The sequence below is a fragment of the Pongo abelii genome, chromosome 6, assembly GCF_028885655.2.
Source record: "Pongo abelii isolate AG06213 chromosome 6, NHGRI_mPonAbe1-v2.0_pri, whole genome shotgun sequence".
Lineage (NCBI taxonomy): Eukaryota > Metazoa > Chordata > Mammalia > Primates > Hominidae > Pongo > Pongo abelii.
In genome coordinates this window covers 34,526,741-34,544,016 of record NC_071991.2, presented here as the reverse complement: position 1 = coordinate 34,544,016, position 17,276 = coordinate 34,526,741, and the positions used below count along the sequence as shown (strand labels likewise).

Genomic DNA, 17,276 nt, shown 5'->3' with positions numbered 1-17,276 from the left:
GGCTGGAGCGCAATGGCACAATCTTGGCTCACTGCAACCTCCGCCTCCCAAGTTCAAGTGATTCTCCTGCCTCAGCCTCCTGAGTAGCTGGGATTACAGGTGCGCACCACCACGCCTGGCTAATTTTTATATTTAGTAGAGACGGGGTTTCACCATGTTGGTCAGGCTGGTCTCGAACTCCTGACCTCGTGATTGGCCAGTGTTTTAAAATTAGAAACAGACATCACCAGCAATAGAAAATGAAGAACACTGTATTAATGTTTATTTCTAATTACAAGAAACAGAACATCAGTCCCTTATTTGTACAAAAATACCTGAAAGTTTACAATTAGGTTCACGAGCCAAAGAGCTATGTACAGAATGAAGCAAAGCACATGGAATAAAGGTTTTGTCTCTTCATTAATACCTTCTGCATTCCCTGAAAACGTTTATACACGCCAGGCCAATTTACAGTCACTGCAGTTTGCACTGTGACATCACAAATCTACCGCCAGCTTGCCCGCCCCCGGAAAGGCGCAGAGATCGGTCATACTGTCAGGTATTAAGTGCAGAAAAGAGAAGACAAAACATCTAGGCTGAGGCACATGTTTCTTCAAGGTTTAGCAAACAAAAGAACGTTCTGGAACTCTAACACCTAGTGTAACAGAGCTTACCTATTAAACTCTAATAACCAAAGCATTTGGCGTTTTCCTTCTCAACTTCATCCCGGTTGCTACATGGAGTTTCATTTAGAAAAGAAAATCACAGGCAGAGATACAAAGTCAACAGGCTCCAAAACAACCCTGAGCTGTCCCCTTTACATTCATGTCAATTAAATACAAAAATAAAAGTCAAATGTCCTTCCGTCCCCGGTTTGCGGGACTTGTTCTCAGGTGGAATTCCCAGCCGCCCAGCGCGAGGCCAGCGAGCTGGGGCCTTAGGAAGTCTGCCGCCACGCGGAGGCGGTTTACATTCTCCAACAATTCACTTCGGCAGGGAAAATACAAAAGACTACGTCAAACCAGCTACGTACAAAACTGTGAATCAGAGTCAAGCTTTTGTTCTCCTTTTAAATAAACGCATATTTATAAATATGAAATACTGCAAATACAAGCTGTCTACTGGAGAGAGGCGTGAAAGAGAGAGATTATACACTGATGGGACTGGTCTACGTACACAGAAAAAAGAAATCCTAGAGTTGTTTTTCCTTGAAAAGGGTTTACCTCAAGCCAGTGAAGAGAAAGGAATCGTGGTGTAACTGCAATGTCCGTCCCTACAGTGAAGCCTGCCGCCAGGTGTGAACGCGAGAATTATCTTACTGTCAATAGTTCGAAAGACTGACTGGCTGCAAAAGGAAGAAAATGCAATTGAGCACTGATGGTTAAAAACACGTTTTGCTAGAAAATTCTTCATTTGTATATCTTTCACGGAAAACAACTAGAGTGTGGTCTGTAGACTGAAATACAGTGTTACTATATGGTAGACTGACTTCCAGCTGATTGGCCTTACTGAAGCTCGTGACACTGCTCTAGGCTACGGGGGTTGACTGAGGAGCAGAGAAATGCTGTTCCTTAGGGAGCACTTCAGTGGGGCAGATTTGGGGCAATATCGTGGCTAGCACAGATTCATAGAAGCCAGGCAGGTGTTATCTTGAAAAAGGAAATCATTCTGCTCACCACAGTAGTTTGTTGCTTGTCAAAGGAGTCCTTTCTGCTTTGCAGGGATCAAAGGTAAGGAAATGGCCACTCTCACACCTGATCACTAAGCTAAGGGGACGTGGCAAAGGGGGCCACCCAAGGGGCGGAGGGGACCAAGTGACAACTCAAGCCACTGTCTGACTCATCTCCCGGAGCGGGGACAAAGTGTTGTGTTGACAAAACTCTTCCATGTCCACAACCACTGTGAGGTACTTCTGACCCTAAGCCAGCAGAGGAGGAGCCTCTAGCTGCTCTGCGTTCACTGGCTTATGGGGGTTTTCAGCAGGACGGAGGGCTGCAAGCAAAGATCTTTAAATATCAGCCTGTGCCTGTGCCCTCTGCGGCGTTTCCTTGTCTTTATCACCATGGAAACCCACGAGACACAGCACGAAGACAACCAGGTGCCATTTTCTCTTTAGATCCTTTAATCCCCCGAGGGACATCAGCCGTGAAACGACTCACACCACTGCAGCAGCAGGGGTAAGGCAGTGATCGTTCTAGAACAGGCTGAAGGCTGTGGAAACGCAAGGCTGAAGTACCCAGGTGGATTATGCAGCATCCACTGCTGGCCGATGACGGGTGCCAGGTGTGTCTCAAGGAGGCTGGCCCACGTCAATCTAGAGGCGAGGCCATTCAGCCTGCTGTTTGTGGAACAGTGAATTTTCCAAAGGAATAAAGTCTCCTGCGCTGTGCAGAACAAGACACACTAATAACAAGAGGATCTGACATCTGAGCATAGAGAAATGATTAACAGACTGTGGTTGCTTGACTGAGTCCACAAAACATGCCAAATGCCTACCACAGTGACACCTTTTATTTTAACAAGAAAGCTTTTCAAGTATACTGGGAAGGGCTGGGTTTGTCATTTGGGAGCTGAATCCACACCGTGGTAGTCGGCAGAGGGTGTGGAGGACCCTCTGGGAACATTTGGGGACCCATATTCAGTTTGAAATCTGCCCATTCAAAACTTTCTGTATTATATGAGTTGAAACGCCACATCCCCCTCCTACCATAGGCTGAATACAATATTGAAAACAAAGAAGGAGTGCAAAAAAGTGATCAATACAAAAAAAGTAAACATATCAGTTTTAATTGTCAAGATTATTCCAGGGCAAGAGTTCATTTCCAATCACTTCTCTCCGGTTCTTGTTCCTAAGCGGCCCAAGCCAAGATGATCATTCCAGTTTATTTTCAAATTTCCGCTGGATCTTCCATGCCCTCCCCAATTTGGCCGACGCAGAGGGAGGTGACCCTGCTGGGTTCACAGCAGCAAATCGTCGTTTAAGTCCAACAAACTAGTCAATCTTGGTCAGCTGGCACCGAATGAACCCATCTCGCTCTGGGTCCCCAGGTGCAGAATCGATGTGTGTTCTTAACCAACGCACAGACCGCTTCTTCACTCCAGTGTTCACTTCCTCCAGTCTTCAGCCGAGAGGACATCTGCGGTCATAAGGCCACTCGGATGCAGTGGTGCTTGAGTTTGCAAGGCAGGACTCCTTTGTTCAGCTGGTAAAAGTCAACCAGCTGGATCAGGTCAGAGAATTTGGTGTTCCCGTCATCCAGGCTGAAGAACGTCTGCCCGTCGTCCTCGCACTGGAGAGACACAAGAACACTTGCCAGGTTAGAGGCCGCCACCTCAGGCAACTGAACGGGGACCACGGCCAGCAGCAGCTACATCTGCCCATGATTTGATTCCAGAGGGACACACAAGGCAAGGTAGGCTAGAAAACACCAGGGGCGGGAAGGACAGGGGAGCAGAGGATGTGTGCTGGGGGCTGCCATGTCCCTGAGCGAGGGACAGACTTTGGGTGGGCTGTGGAGGCTGCCGAGGACAGCTAGCTCCCCTGCCCCCTGAGGTGGTAAAGGGGAAGGGCTCGAAGTTGCCCCCAGTTCACCTAGCTCATGAGAATTACATTTACCAGTTAACTTGTAAGTACCCACTACACACAGCATACTCCGAGAAGACTGCACAAACCTGGGTCCTCACTATACGACCTCAGCCAACTCCTGAGGCCCCAGGGGTTTACTCTGCTCCATGATGAAGCAACCGTTGGGTGACTATGAGGGATTAATAAGCTCACGCAGGTAAATTCCCTTCCTAGGTATGGGGCAGTTATTTTTATTAAAGCAGGGGAATGCCACAGTATCTCCCAGAGAGAATCATAATCCTAACACCTATTTTAACTCAGTTTTCAATTGGATGACTGTAGTACAGTGCAAAACACTGCAGAAAGGAGGTCGTGTTGTTCACAGGGAACAGGTCAGCTTTAAGGCTTGGCTAATTAATGAGCTTGGAACCACTTCGTAACTCTAAAACCACTGCTAGAGCTAACAGCACATCCCACAGCCAGTTTTCACACACAGAGGCTGCACACTTAATGCCCTAAGTCCCAAGTTGCTGTTCTTTTGTTACTCGTAGGATTTGGGCATTACACACTCTGCCTACCATGAAAGCCCCGTTCTCTCTTTCTTTTTTTTTTTTTTTTAATTTACTCATCCAGCCTAAAATGTCAATCACTTTTCATTTTATATTTTGAGCTAAAAGAATTATAACTGTGTGAATAATATAATGCAGTAGAAGAACAAAAAGGATCGTCTATGCAGCACTTTCCCTAGGATAGTAATTCCTGTATTTGCATATAAGGTTGGCTGGAAGCTGGGAAGGCTGGGCTCAGCCCCAGATTCTGTTCCTCACCCCAGTGCAGTGCAGGGAAAGCCGCTGACAGCCATGAGCCTCATTTTCCTCACGAGTAAGGTGGGGATGTCAGCACACAGCAGGAAGCAAGCAGTCACAGAAAAGACAGTGCATGGCACACTGCCTTCCCCTGGCTCACAAAAGCTAAGCAAGACACCCTCCTCATCCTCTGTGGTCCATGGCTGCCGGTCACTACATGAGTCTTGAGATCATAACAAAGTCCTGGGGGTCAGATAAACCTGAAGAACTCCAGGTTCAACTGTGTAAAACAGGTGAGCTTAGTTAATTTAAGTCTTCTCAGAGCTTTTTCTTTGCTGACATGCAGATTGAATCTCTGAGAGGAAACTATCCCGCCAGCCTCTTTTGGTAGAGTTTGGGTTCCACAGGACGCATTTCACAAACATTATCATTACCTGCAGAATTTATCAATTCAGCATGTAAACAGCTGCTATTAATTTCGTGTATTGTATTCTCAACTAAACTGAATTCTTGCAGGCGCTGATCTAGCACTCTAATCATGAACTAGAATTGAACTGTGGCATACTGAAGTGAGAGGTAAACAACATCAGGCAAATCAAACAAAGTGCTTTGTCAAAAAAAGTAGTGTTGATTAATGTATTCTGTAATGAAGTTTTTAGAACTGTTCAAAGGGAGAATGGTCTTTAGATCCAAGGACCATGTGGAAGAAGAAACAAAATTAACTCTTTGGGAGGCCACTTATGCTTCTTGGATAGCCCTGGTGTACACCAGGACAAATGACAAGACTCCTCAGACTCCAGCAGCCAACAGGCAATCCTGCTGCACAACTCCTGCCTTCCAGACCCATGTGCTCACGGCTGCTGGGCCCTCAGCTAATTCTCCTCCACCTCCCCTTCCTGTGACCTTGATCCTCCCCATCAGTACCCTTTTGGCTGCAGCCAAGAGCTCACAGGCTCAAGAGGGGCCTCAACACCCTATCGCCACTTTCAGGATTATTTCTAGGGAAATGTTTTTCTAATTTCAAAAGACAAACCTGTAAAGAAATTCTTGAAAGTTTCTTACCTGCAGCGTTGAAACTGTCTGATACTTACCGGTCTTGTCGGTTTATAACTTGAAAATCGCATTAAGAATGAAACCAGAAAACAAACCACAAGGACTGGTCTGAGAACATCAATACTTACAGGTAAGATCTGGAAATTTTTAATTTTCTGGTGATGACACAGTGTGAGTACAAATGCCTTTGGATTACTCTGGCTGTCACGGAGGAGAAAAAGCCTGGGGAAGGGAAATAGTTGATTGCTAAAATATTTTAAAATCTGGAACTAATCACACACACATACTCTCTTTCTCTCTCACACACACACACACACACACACAAACACACACACAGGCTTGGAGCCACAATGCTTCAGTGCTTTGGCATCTTGAGTGGCCTCTAGGGGCAACAGCACACCAGGCAAACACCAAGACGGTAATTCTGAATTGTCATTCTCCATTGGAAAAAAGCTGGGCTCCTTGGGGATATGCCTGACTACAGGGTTAGGGCAGGGAAACTATAGCATGAAAAGGAATATTTTGTGCCTGCATATCAAGAAGTGCTCAAAGAATAATGAGGACATGTCAAAAAGACACAGGAGGCAGGATGACTAAATCTGGGCATCAAAATGAATTTTAAAAGTAATGGATCATAACCCATGAAATCGGAATCCGTGAGTCTGTAGTATTATTTAAAAATAAATGAGCAAATAAATTAATAGGGGAGAAGGCGAAGATCTTTTTTGGAGGAGAATGTCAGCCAATAAATAAAGGCACGATGTATTCAAAAACTACCCTTTGGCAATTACTGTAGTAACTAACAATTAACGAAGGAGAGGGGGATCTTCAACAAATGCTGAAACCGGCAGACGAAAGGTGGATGAGAAACAAGAGTATTTTCATGGCATCAAAGTGTTGTACTGTTAATACTTATTTACTACAAAGGGGAAAATAATAGCTTTACAGTGGAGAAATCTGGCCGACAGCATCTTCTTCATCAAGTATGTAAATTACCACCACTAGCAATGAGACAAATTGATCTTGAGGGCCTCCAGAGACGATGTACTGAAGATGACACAACATCACTTTTCTGGGGTGCTCCTGCCAAAAGTGCATAGCCTGAATCTCACCATGAGTGAGGAGCCTAGGCTGAGCCCAGGCACACTCTACAAGAACTGAGGCTTCTACTCAAAATGCAGGTCAAGATTACGAATACATGCTGGGAGAGAAGATTTAGGATGAAGATGTTCTTTTGCTATAAAGGAGGCAATTAGGAAGAAGGGTATAGATCAGACAATGAACTGCGTCAATGTTAACTTCCTGGTTTTTCTAATGGTACTGTGGTTATAGAAGTTCTTGTTCTTAGAAATTTTACACTGTAATAATTCAAATTAAAGGGACATCATGCCACAACTTACTCCTAAATGGTTCAGAAGAAAAAACAATAACTAAGAACAATAAGGCAAATGTGCCATAATCTTAATAACGGTATCTGGGCGAAGTGTGTACAGTTCATCCTATGATTATTATTGCAACCTTTCTACAACCTTAAAATTATTTTTTTAATCTTAAATTAGAATAGCACAAAAAAGGCATAAAATCATTGCTCTTACATGAAAAAATCTGGAGTTAGCTGAAAAGATAGTTATACATCAGAAAGCGAAGAAAGAGCCAATGAAAGCTACAAAGAAGAAATGGCCTGAGAAGGAACTCACTTTAAATGTATCCAAAACCAAACTACAATCATCAGCAAAATCACCAGTTCTAGATTGTAATGTGAAAATGGAAAGCACTTAAATAAGACTGGAAAATCCCATGCTGAAGAGGTAAAACAAATATATTTTACTACAGGACTTCTCAGAGCCTTAAATATGTGAATATTCATGGTAACTGTCTAGCAGTTTTCCAATCTTACCTACGTAGAAACCTCCCCCACCCTTTCTAATATAGCACTTTGCAGGCCTTGTTTCTTCAGGATATACTTTGGGAAACACCGATCAGAATGGGATTCCACGGTTTGGCTTGGTCAGGCCAGATGGGACGGCGTGAGGAAGCTCAGACCCCACTGGGGAACACGCGGCACCGCCAGAGAGAAGACGAGGAGATCCAGTTCTTCTCCCGAGTGCTGGTGCATGCTGGGCAGCTGTGCCCACCTCAAAGACTTGTCAGAGTCATGTCATTCCAAATAAAACATTGTTACTCTGACACCCCGAAGTTTGCCAAGCTTCAGCTCTAGCTAGAGGAAAATGTGGGGCGTCCCTTTCTCTGCCGTTAACTATCTGCTGTCTCCTTCTGCTGATGGGAAGCTACAGATGAGTGAACGGCAGCATGGCCCAGGCCTGTTCACCCCTGAGAGGGACGTGCACCCCTGAGAGGGGCAGGCTCACCCTGGGAAGTCCCAAGGCTGCTGAAAGGCTTGAGCTTTACAGGGAATGCCTGAAGGTTGTCTATCTGAGATGACTGCTATGGGGGGAGAATGGCATGGCTTAGGCATCAGCAGGAATCCTGGATAGGTCACTTATTATCTTCATCATCTTGGGCAACTTGCCTTCGCAGCCTCAATTTCTTCGTCTGCAGAAGGGGAACAACACCTCTTTTTTTTTTTTTTCTTTTTTTTGAGACGGAGTTTTGCTCTTGTCACCCAGGCTGGAGTGCAATGGTGCAATCTCAGCTCACTGCAACCTCCGCCTCCTGGGTTCAAGCAATTCTCCCCTCTCAGCCTCCCAAGTAGCTGGGACTACAGGCGCCCGCCACCACACCCAGCTAATTTTTATATTTTTAGTAGAGATGGGGTTTCATGGTATTAGCCAGGCTGGTCTCAAATTCCTGACCTCAGGTGATCCGCCCGCCTCGGCCTCCCAAAGTGCTGGGATTACAGGCGTGAGCTAGGGATTACAGGCGTGAGCTACTGCACCCAGCCAGAATAACTCTTCTCTTACAGGACCATTGAGAAGACTATGGCTGATGTATATACAGCTTTGTGCATGATCACACGCAATACAAGGTGGCTTGAAATAACAGTCACTGCAATCAGCCAACTGCCACAATCCAGTGATTTCTAAGGGGATTGCAGTTATAGGAAAGATGCCCAGTGAGAAGCTAAGCACGTTAAGTGACTACTAGCCAGGCTCAGAAGTTGTAAACATGGCCCAGGATGGACAGTGGCAAGAACCAGGTAAGTTCTTAAGAATGGATGCTAGGGATGGTGCACTCACCAGTCCATCATAAATGAATGAAGAGCCCCTTGTGACAGGACCCGACAGTGATCAGAGTACAATCTAGACCACGTTTACAAGCAAGACACCATGCAAAGTGTTTCATGCACGTATTAACTCATTTATCTTCATGGTGATACTGTTATCTTCATTTCACAATGATAAGGGAAGTGACACACAGAGAAGCTAAGCAACTTCCCCAAGGTCACACAGCCAGTCATGGAGGAGTTCCTGGTTCAGCAGGAAAAGCAGACGACAAGTGAAAGTATCCCTCTTAAAAGGGTGCTATGTGAGTCCTATAACACCTCTCTTTCTGCGGCTGGGAGAAGGGAAAGCGTCAAAGAATTCAAATTTTGCTGAAGAGGTTTCCTTCCAACATGTGGAGGGGCATGAAGTGCAGACAGAGGGACTGCACAGGCAGATGACACAGGGGTTGATGTCTGGCACAGCAGGAATGCCAGTGGGGCTGGACCATGAGTGTGGGCGTGGCGGGGGGGGGGGCATCCACATGCCCTGGGGGGATAAGCATGGTGCTGGGGGTGGGGTGGGATTGTTTGGCAGAGAGGACTACAGACCTAGATTTGCCCTTAAAAAGATCCTTCTCCTGCAGTTCTGGGATGGGCATGGGTGGCAAGACAGGAAGGAAGCAGGCGGCAAATTCAGTGCAGGGCTGGTAAAGCACGAGTATGCGCGCGCACACGCTCAGCTGCATGGGTGGGGACAGGGATGGGAGGGGAGCTGCCTGGATCCTGGGATTTCAGGAATACTTTACGGGCTTATTTAAGGCTCTGATGTCTCTTTCTAACTGCGTACACCGTTTGAGAATAAAGCTATGGAAAATGCTGTTGTTATATTGTCTGTCCAGAATCTTGTGCTGTTTTTCGAGGTGGTTTTCCTTTCTTTGTTGTTTAACTCTTTAAACTGGCTTGCCTTCATCATCTCTGCAGGGATCAGTAAAGATTAGAAATGGATTATTTACCCTGTTATACAAATACACCTCCTCCCTACACCCAAGAATTGAGAGGAAGATGAGCTGTTCCTGTGTTAACACCTGAATCGATCCCATTATCTGCATTTCTGTGTGCGGTTAGCGCTCCAGCAGCCTGAGGCGGGAGCTGGAAATGACAGCCTTGGAGACAAGGAAGGCTCCAGGGAGGACAGAGAGGTACGCCTGCTCATGAATAAGCCGGGCTGATTTGGGGAATGGAAGGTAACAGGTGATGCTTCTATTGCTTTACAAGTCTGGAAAGACAGATGCCTCGCCAACTGGGTTTCTGATCCAAGAAAAATTGAAAGACAAACATGGCTGGGGGAAGCAAAACGCTGACACACAATTCAGGTGGCCCAGCAGTGCTGATCTGCAATCCACCCCACCCCAAGGCAGCCCTTTCAATCCGAAGTGGACAGAGTGGGCCTTACCCCAGAATCATTCAGGAAGCTTCTTCAAACATAGGACTGCCACGCCCATCCCCGAGGTTCAGAAACATCTTCGCCTCGGGATGATGGGCGTCCTCACTGCCCTAGCCTTGGGGAGGACACTTAGTGGCCACAGCACCAAATAAAGCCTCCTGTGGAAGTGCCACTTCTCCAGCAGAGTGACGCTACCCTGAAGTGAGCCCGCGCTGCCTCCCACACACAGCAAGGGTAACAGAGGTCCCCCTAGAACATTCTGGGCCCACTGTTGATGCGGTTCAGGGGTATAAGCAGGTATACACTGTATTAGAAGCCCCAGAACACACAGATACCCCTAACTCAAAAATGTCACAGAAAGAGAAATTTCTGTGTTAGGTTTTTCTCTTCTCAGGCATGCCAGAAACTTTAGAGGAGAAACATACTGTTTTATAGTTAGAGGAGGAGTTGCTTCTAATGCTTTGAGAGACTGCTCTGTGATAAAGCTGACATCTCGAGTAAGGAGTTTTGGAGCAATTGTAAAGCCACATGGGAAACAAAATAAAATCAGACCCATACTCTACCCAGCAGTGAGGATAAATAAACCCAAGTGCATCTGGGATTGAAACAAAACCAAACCAAGACCAAAAATGAACCAACAAGGACAAAATAAAGAAAGGGAGAATGGAAAGAGCAGGAAGGAAGGAAAGAGGAGCAGAGGGAAGGAAGGAGAGAGAGGGAGAAAAGAATCCAAGTATAAGACAACATGAATGCACCCCTTTATGATTTAGGAGTGGGAAAAACAAAAGTGTCTGCAACTTAACTGATTACAAAAACGGACAAAAAATGTAAACAGGGCAGAACTGCCAAAAGACAAAGAAGTCCTTCCATACATGAAATCAGGGTCAGCCTCCTTCATGAGAGATGCGTCTGACAGCGTGACTCTCAGATGAAGAAGTAAGCCTGCTGAGGGACTCTGGTGACACTTCACAATATTACATAGGCCCTGCCCTTCCACCCCACAGCCCCACTTCTCAGGACTCATAGCAAAGATACACAGCAAAATTATGAAACAATGCAGCACTGTGTCTCATAACATTTGCCTGGAAACATGGTGAATATCCCTCAGTAGGGGACATTTTAAAAAATGATGTTCCATATACATAAAAGAAAACCCAACAGTGGAAAAGAAATGTGGGCCATCGCGATACGCTGCTGTGGAGCGATCCTTGGGACGCAGAGACTGCGGGAACTGCACAGCGCAGTACTTGCAGCATGCTACCTTTGCTTAACGAGAGGCAGAAAACAAAATCTTTTCACTCGTATTTGTACAATGAAATGACAGAAGGATAAACAAACACTAATAAAAGCTGTTTATCTGGTGTAGGGGTTGGGAGGCAGAGTTGAGTGGACAGGGCATGTGCCTTATTTCATAGATCTGACTTTGGAACCATGAAAATGTTTTATGCAATTTACAAAGCAGCATTCAACCAAAAAGAAAATAAATCAGATCCACTTGCAAACACTACAGAGAAACAGAAACAAACAAACCTGATTTACCCAGCAGTTTGGTGACAGAACCATAGAGAAGAATTACTTTAAGTGACTTTGGGCAAGGTATTTTAAGGTAACCTGCCTGGATTAATCCTTAAGGATTAAAAGGACTGCAAAGAAATCGCAATTCAGGAGTCTTACTGAATTAATATCAGCATTTACATTTTCAAGATATTACATGTATGTATTTTATATTATGTAATATAAAGTAATAAGTAATTAAGTTAATGCCATTAACAGAGATCATCAGAGGAAAAAAAAACCCAACAAAATCAAAGAAGTAAAAAAATCCTGTAATCTCAAATTTGAACTAGCAATACCAACATGAACCCAACATTTATTTTTTGTTTTAAAAAAGCCATGTCCTAGCTCTGTTTACTAAAAAGATCTAAAGATTGTAGTCTCCAAATACCATTTTCCATTAGAAAGAATCAGGGTCCCTGTGAGAAATGCATCATTTGAGTCTGATACATCTTGTCACCCCAAAATCAAATACCATTAATGGTAGCTCAAAAGAACTCAGGAAGCAACTTGAAGGAGCCATTGGCCAATGAGGGGCAAAGTGAGCGTCAAGAAGAGGAGGTTTTGACTGAAATAAATCAAACACAAAAATCTAAGTTCATAGTGACAGTTTAAACAAAATCCAAACAAACTAACAACAAAAACACCCCTTGTTTGCCTCTAGTGGAAGGTGGGAGAACACAAACTCATTATTCTAAAAATTGACAAGTAAAGGGGAAATCCAGGCACTTACTTACTTTTTCCAGGAAATATCTAATGCAAGAAAGAACTTCAGCTCATATAGGAAGGAATTAGAACATGATGATTTTGGAACCCCTAATGAAATACTGAATCTGGGCAAGTTCACCAAGGGCTGCTAAAACCATGTGGTGGACGGGGACGGCAGCCTCAGTGGGGAGGTTCCAGCTGGCTGCACTTGAATCCCTGCTCACCCAACACCACTAAACAGCAGCCAGGCTTCAGGCCTCCTCCATTCCAGGCAGCAGAGCACCCAGTACCTGCCCTGCAGACACCAGGCAGAAGAAATGCATCTGATCACACCATGACCACCACTCCCCAGGAATCAGGGAGACAGAGGAACTTATTAAAATAAACCACAAACATGCTATTAGCAAATGACACACTTCTTTAACAAACAAAAGATGTTTAAAAAAATAGAAGAAAAACGGAGTGATGAGAAAGACTATTCTATATCCAAGGAGACAGAAGTATATGGTATAGCATCCAAATGCCATTTGTGGGTCCTGCCTTAAATAACTTCAATTTAATTTAAAGGAGTTTTTTTGGTGACAACTGGGGAAATCTGAACATGGATTAGCTTTTAGATGATAGTAAGAAATTCTTATTTATTTAGTTAAGTGTAATAACATTGCAGTTATATCAAAACAAAAAGGTCCTTTTTTTTTAGAGACAGGCATTGAGATGTATTTGCTGGCAAAAATTTAGGATATCTGAAATTTCCTTTAAAATAGAAGAGGAGGAAGAGGAGGAGAAAAAAGGAAAAGAAGAGATGAAGAGGAGGAGGAGGAGGAGGAGAATGTAGGAAAGGGAAGAGGTGAAGTAAGTTAGCAGGTTGAAGCTGCGTGATGGGTAAGTGGGGTTTCGTTATACACTTATGTAAATGTGAAAATTTCCGTAATAAAACTTTTTGTAAAACGAAGGACACAAGAATCATTCTTTGAGTTTAGCAGCTTCCAGGAACCTGTATTTTGAGCATTCAGACCCCATATGGGACAGCTCCCATATGGATGTAACTACTTCCTCAGGGAGGATGATCAGCCTGTCTCTTCCTGGAAGACTCTGCTGGCTCCGCAGTGTCGGCCTTCTGTGGTAACTGCATCCCATGTCCCTGTCCCTATATCCACACTGTGGCTAGCTCCTTCCCAGGGTCATTCAAGTGTGGTCTTGGGATTTGCTTTGGTCAATGGGATGGTGGCAAATGTGATGCTACGAGAATCTTGAGAAGTCTCGTGCATGTGTAGTAGGGTTTAACCTCTCTTGCTATGCCTGGGAGCCTCAAGTAACCTGCTGCAGACACATGCCCAGTCACTCATCGCCACGGCAACTGCTCACAGCAACAACCAGACACGAGTGAACCTATCCTGGACTGTCCAGCCCCAGCCAAGCTGGCCCAGGTGAGAAAGGCCACTCAACCAACAACGATATGTAATTTATTTTTGTTGTTTTAAGCCACTAAGGTTTGGGGCTATTTGTTCTCAGCAAAACCAACCTCATATAGTACACAATCAAAAAGTGTAGGCAAAAGCATTTTTTTTTCCATCTGCCCACTACCTTATGATGATAACTTGTGTTGTCCATCTCTTCAGATTTCATACCAGAGGTGAAGGATAATTACAGATACAGTCTGGGCAGACATGAATTAGATCCCTTTCTGCCCCTTACTAGCTAGGCAAGCCCTGCATACCACTTACATCTCTAGCCTACCTTTTCTCCTCTTTAAAATGAGGACAAAACTGCTGCCTGTCCAGCAAGGATGTCTGAGGAATTAAACAGAACAGATCCCCAGCACAATAAAACCTTAGCAGACGACAGCTCTTATCAGTGGTGGTTCCTTACCCATCCACGAGCCCTTGCTGTTTAATGATCCTGTGGGATTCCTCCCTGGAGATCCTCCCGTGAAACCAGTGCTGTGTCCTGTGAATCACTGTGGGGGGAAGAGAGGAGGAGGGTAGGATGTTGGTGCCTCTGCAGAATGGCTTCCCTGACAGCACAACCAACTCTGATCAACTCAGAGCCCCTGACTCCCCCAGCTACAGCTTGTGTGGTGCACTCTGGCCACAGGCAAATTCGTAAGGCTCAGGGGGAGTGGAGGAGGGGGGTGCTGTTTGATTTTCTTTATGTACAAAAACATCAGGCAATGTGCCCTGTTTACCTGTACTTAGGGTAGAAGGGTGGAGGGGACTTTGGCTACCTAGGATGTTCATCCGTGTGCTTCGCTTCTGCAAAAGAAATCCCACATTAGCACCGAGGACAGCAGACAGACACACCAAGTCACCCAATATGTCCAAGCTCATGGCAGGCCACTGGGTGGGGTGCCTGACTGGGCTCACAAGGGACCTTGCCCCATCTGAAGCCCCCACTGACCCCTGAGAACAAAGAGCTCAGGGTTCGCAGTTGTTAAGAACACCCTGAAATATCTCTAGTAGCCCCAGTATTGAAGTAGACATGCTTATTTCTCACACTGAAGACATACGATGAAAACGCCATGAACATCCTGGTAAATCTCAGGAGAAACACACAAGCCTTTCTATTAAACTCACGCAGTTCTCAAAACATTGGGCATTGGACTCCCCGTGCTTGGGACTTCCTTCTTTTTCCCATCCCCTGAGGCTGAAGTACAGAAAATGCCAGAGTCCAGGCTCCTGCTTTGCACATGGCCTTTAAGTCTCAGGACTTAGAAGCTGAGTGATAGTCTTCCCACTTAGAGATCAAGAACCTAAGCCTCAGGGGTGAGGGAGCAGCCCAAGACCTCCAGGCTGTTAGTAGCAGACCTTGATGTGAGTACCTGCTGGCCCCACTCAGGCCCAGGCTCTGTGCACTCCACAGACAGCCACTGCCAGTTCATCAGCAGAACAGTTCTGCATAGGAGCCAGGGAGGGCAGAGAGCTCTGTTCCTCTCCTGTCCCTTCCATGAAAGCCCAGGGGACAGGGGACAGCAGGGAAAGGCTGGGTGCTGGGAACGTGGAAGGGGCCTAGAAGGGCCAACTGCTTCCTGCAGCTGAGAACTCAGAGGCCACCCCACCCAACATGCCACCCCTCTCGCCAACCCGCATAGAGCTTTTCCTCTGGGAGAAGACCACGTGGTGGGGCTACCACCTTGAGGGTGCCCCTCCAGGCTGGCCAGGGCCGGGGCCTTACCCTCCAGGCGTGGCCCTCCTCCAGGGCTGCGCTCTGGGCCTCAGCCGGATTCTCTATCACGCGTCCTGTTTGCCCAGAAAAATCCATTGCCACGAGGGAGTTCTCGGAGACACTGCGCTGAAAAGGAAAGGCCGCAGTTCTTAAACTGCAGGGAAATAAGGCAGAGTGGAGTCTTGGCGTGAAACTATCATCAAGATGGTCAGGCAAGGGGAGCAGAGAATGCTCGCTTTCTACCTCTGAACTTCCCAAGTTTCAGGTGGGAAATTCACCGGTTCAGGCTGAAAATTCAGTGGCCCCTTCAGTTTTTCTTAAGAATGAAACACATTCTAGTCCTCCCTGAGTATTAAAAAGGCTGCTGGTGAGGCCCCCGGCACCCGCAGCATTTGGATCATGTAGTCCTTCACAGGCTCCTAACCTGCACTCCAACACATCAAAGAAATCAACAGCCAGGGTGAGCCTAGGCCTCCCCAGTGAGTCATTCCCTCGGGGACGTGGGTTCAGGAAAACTCATGGACCCTTTCTGTGGCACCATTTGGCATCTCAAAGGGGCAGATGCTGAAGGACCCTCAGGACTGTATTTTGAGAAGATGAAGTGCTTCTGCCCCTTTGAGAACAGAGTGCCCAGAACACAAGAGGAACGATGACAATCTCTAAATTCTCACCAGGGAATGAATGCAGCGTAATAGTCAACAGCTCCCATGGGTCCCAAGGTTTAAGGGACAAAAGCAAAAGGCAGGAAAGGCAGTACCCCACAAGGCCACAAGTTGTTGCTGCCATTTTTGAGCACTTAAAGAGAGCCACCTACTTACACAACCCTGAGGGGAGATGCAGGGACGGGAGAAGAACGGCAGAGGAATTCACTCCCTGCCGTTACACCATTGAGACTACAAAGCCCATGTCATCGTGGGACATACTGGCTTCCCTGAAACGCACACACACTCTCCAGAGCTTCTCTTGCCTACCTTGTGTGAATGAGGCGTCCTTAACACATGTGATGCAGAAGCTGAAAAGGCACTAGACTTCTGAAGCTCCTGGCTTTACTTACCACTGGCGTTGAGAACGGGGACAGCAAGGCCTTCCTCTGCTGAGGGATTCGGTAGTTCTGGTACAGGAGCATTCCATACTGGAGGGGAGAAGCCACAGTTAGTCACTGGCCCAGGAGCCCCGACGCCCGGCATGTGACAAATGCCACAGCAGGAAAAGGCAATGTTGAGTGCGGAACAGGGAGTGATGCCCTGTACCAGCCTCCAGGAGCCTGAGTGCCGCTGACCCTGATCAACACAGGGATTAGGGGCAATGACGCCCCTTGAAATAAAAAATCCGAGGATAGCTTTTGACACCCCCAAAACTTACCTACTAGTAGCCTACTGTTGACCAGAAGCCTTAATGATAACATAAACAGTTAATTAACATGTATTTTGTATGTTATATGTATTCTATACCATATTTTTATAAGGAAGTAAGCTAGAGAAAAAATGTTATTAAGAAAATCATAAGAGACAATACAATTATGGGATTGTACTGCATTCGATTCTGTAAGTCTACATGTTGACACAATGAATCATTTGTGTGATGTGGAGGGCAACCATTCAATCTCTAGTATGTATCAAGCAATTTAAGTTTTTCTTGTCATGTCATGACTTTTCTCTGTTCTTGGGCGCACTTCCAGCTTCACTAGTGGCATTTCATATGGGTCCCATGGTGTTCTTTAAAGTTCCTGTATTGCACTACACACAACGAAAAATATTCCAGAAACATGAGCCCATTTTTTACTACAACACACAATTTATTGGAGAGAGGACCTGCTCATGGGGAGATAATTAGCAACACAAG

General features: G+C 45.8%; 1 protein-coding gene across 14 annotated transcripts in view; it reads right to left on the bottom strand.

Annotated features, from left to right (window-relative positions):
- Positions 1 to 235: 235 nt before the first annotated feature.
- Positions 236 to 17,276, bottom strand: part of GRB10 (growth factor receptor bound protein 10) — a 203,454-nt gene continuing 186,413 nt past the window's right edge. For all 14 annotated transcript variants that reach the window (XM_024249931.3, XM_024249932.3, XM_024249925.3 and 11 more), the window contains 6 exons: positions 16,489 to 16,566; positions 15,444 to 15,560; positions 14,458 to 14,524; positions 14,142 to 14,229; positions 5,532 to 5,625; positions 236 to 3,269 (listed from right to left, as the gene is read on the bottom strand). In XM_024249931.3, coding sequence (XP_024105699.2) covers positions 3,123 to 3,269; positions 5,532 to 5,625; positions 14,142 to 14,229; positions 14,458 to 14,524; positions 15,444 to 15,560; positions 16,489 to 16,566 — 591 coding nt within the window. In that variant the 3' untranslated portion in view covers positions 236 to 3,122. The remainder of the gene's footprint in view (positions 3,270 to 5,531; positions 5,626 to 14,141; positions 14,230 to 14,457; positions 14,525 to 15,443; positions 15,561 to 16,488; positions 16,567 to 17,276) is intronic.